The 1,380-nt window shown below is 44.0% G+C and overlaps 1 protein-coding gene across 1 annotated transcript; it reads right to left on the minus strand.

Moving 5' to 3' along the window:
* Nucleotides 1-235: 235 nt before the first annotated feature.
* EMWEY_00031720 (hypothetical protein) lies at nucleotides 236-919 on the minus strand (the record flags this gene model as incomplete). Its single annotated transcript, XM_013481740.1, has 1 exon — nucleotides 236-919. The coding sequence occupies one exon, from the start codon at nucleotides 917-919 to the stop codon at nucleotides 236-238; it is 684 nt and encodes a 227-aa protein (XP_013337194.1).
* Nucleotides 920-1,380: the final 461 nt, after the last annotated feature.

Consider the following 1,380-nt stretch of genomic DNA (forward strand, 5'->3'; position numbering starts at 1 on the left):
ATATGTGTGTAGGAATAAAGGGAAGGAGACAATAAATAAATATACGTATTGTATATATACATATATATACATGTATATATATTATATACATAATAATATATATTATATTATATATATAATAAATAATAATGTACATGTATATGTATATATGTATACAAGTATATATGTATATATTATAGTTGGGGCTTTTTAATTGCATGCATGCAACATACAAACAAAAACATAAAAGGATGAATTAACACCAACACCTAACCATAAACCCTTGCATGCATGCATGCATGTTGTTGCTGTTGCTGTTGCTGCTGCTGCTGCTGCTATAACTGCTGCTGCTGCTGCTGCTGCTACTGACCTTTACGAATTGAGGACGTAGGTGGCATGCAGGAGAAGAAGAAAAATTTATATTTCTTGCATTTCTTGCTGCAGCAGCTGCTGCTTCTGATTCTGCTCCATTTGCATGCGATGAATCAGCAGCAGCAGCAGGAGCACCAGCAGCAGCAGAAGAAGAAGCAGCAGCGGGAGCAGCACTAACAGAGGGGGGTGTGCGAATCTCTGGGTCTGTGCCTGCCTGGTGCTGCTGATGTTGCAACTGCAGCTGATGTTGCTGCTGCTGCAACTGCAGCTGAAGTTGCTGTTGCTGCAGCTGCTGTTGCTGCTGCTGCTGTTGCTGCTGTTGTTGCAGGACGAGATGGAGTTGTTGCTGCTGTTGTTGCTGCTGTTGCTGCTGCTGTTGGAGTTGTTGTTTGTTCAGCTGCTGCTGTTGGTGTAGCAGTTGCTGATGCTGGTGGTTTTGTTGTTGCTGTTGCTGTTGCTGCTGTTGCTGTTGCTGCTGCTGTTGCTGTTGCTGCAGCAGCATCGAGTCTCGTGTCAGTAGCAGCAAAGTGTCATCAGATTCTCTTTCGCCTGGGGCTGGAGGTGGCATCCTTGGAGTTGAAGCAGCAGATGCATGCATTTGAGCCATTTCCTTTTGTTTGCGGCTGCTGCTGTTGCTGCAGTTGCTGCAGTTGCTGCAGTTGTTGCAGTGTACAGACACCTGAAAAGAGAAGTGGGGTTTGCGGTGTATGACCAGCAGACAGACCAGGGGGGGCAGAGCAGCAGCAAGGACCAACGCGTTGCTGCTGCTGTTTTGTGTATAAAAGGAGTAATTATATCGATTAAACGATTAAAATAAAGAAGAAATAAAGAAATAAATCATTAAAATGAGGAAAAATGGCGAAATAGAGGCGCGTAAGAAAGAGAACTCTTTTCCTCCCCTCAACAAACAACGGCCTACATATATAGGCGCACCGATATCGAGTCTGCTGCTGCTGTCTGCTGTTGCTGCAGCAAACTAAGAGGGAAAGAAGAGCCTAAAACCTGTACAGAAGAACCTTTAATTGAATA

The sequence above is a fragment of the Eimeria maxima genome, genomic scaffold, assembly GCF_000499605.1.
Source record: "Eimeria maxima Weybridge genomic scaffold, Emw_scaff404, whole genome shotgun sequence".
NCBI lineage: Eukaryota > Apicomplexa > Conoidasida > Eucoccidiorida > Eimeriidae > Eimeria > Eimeria maxima.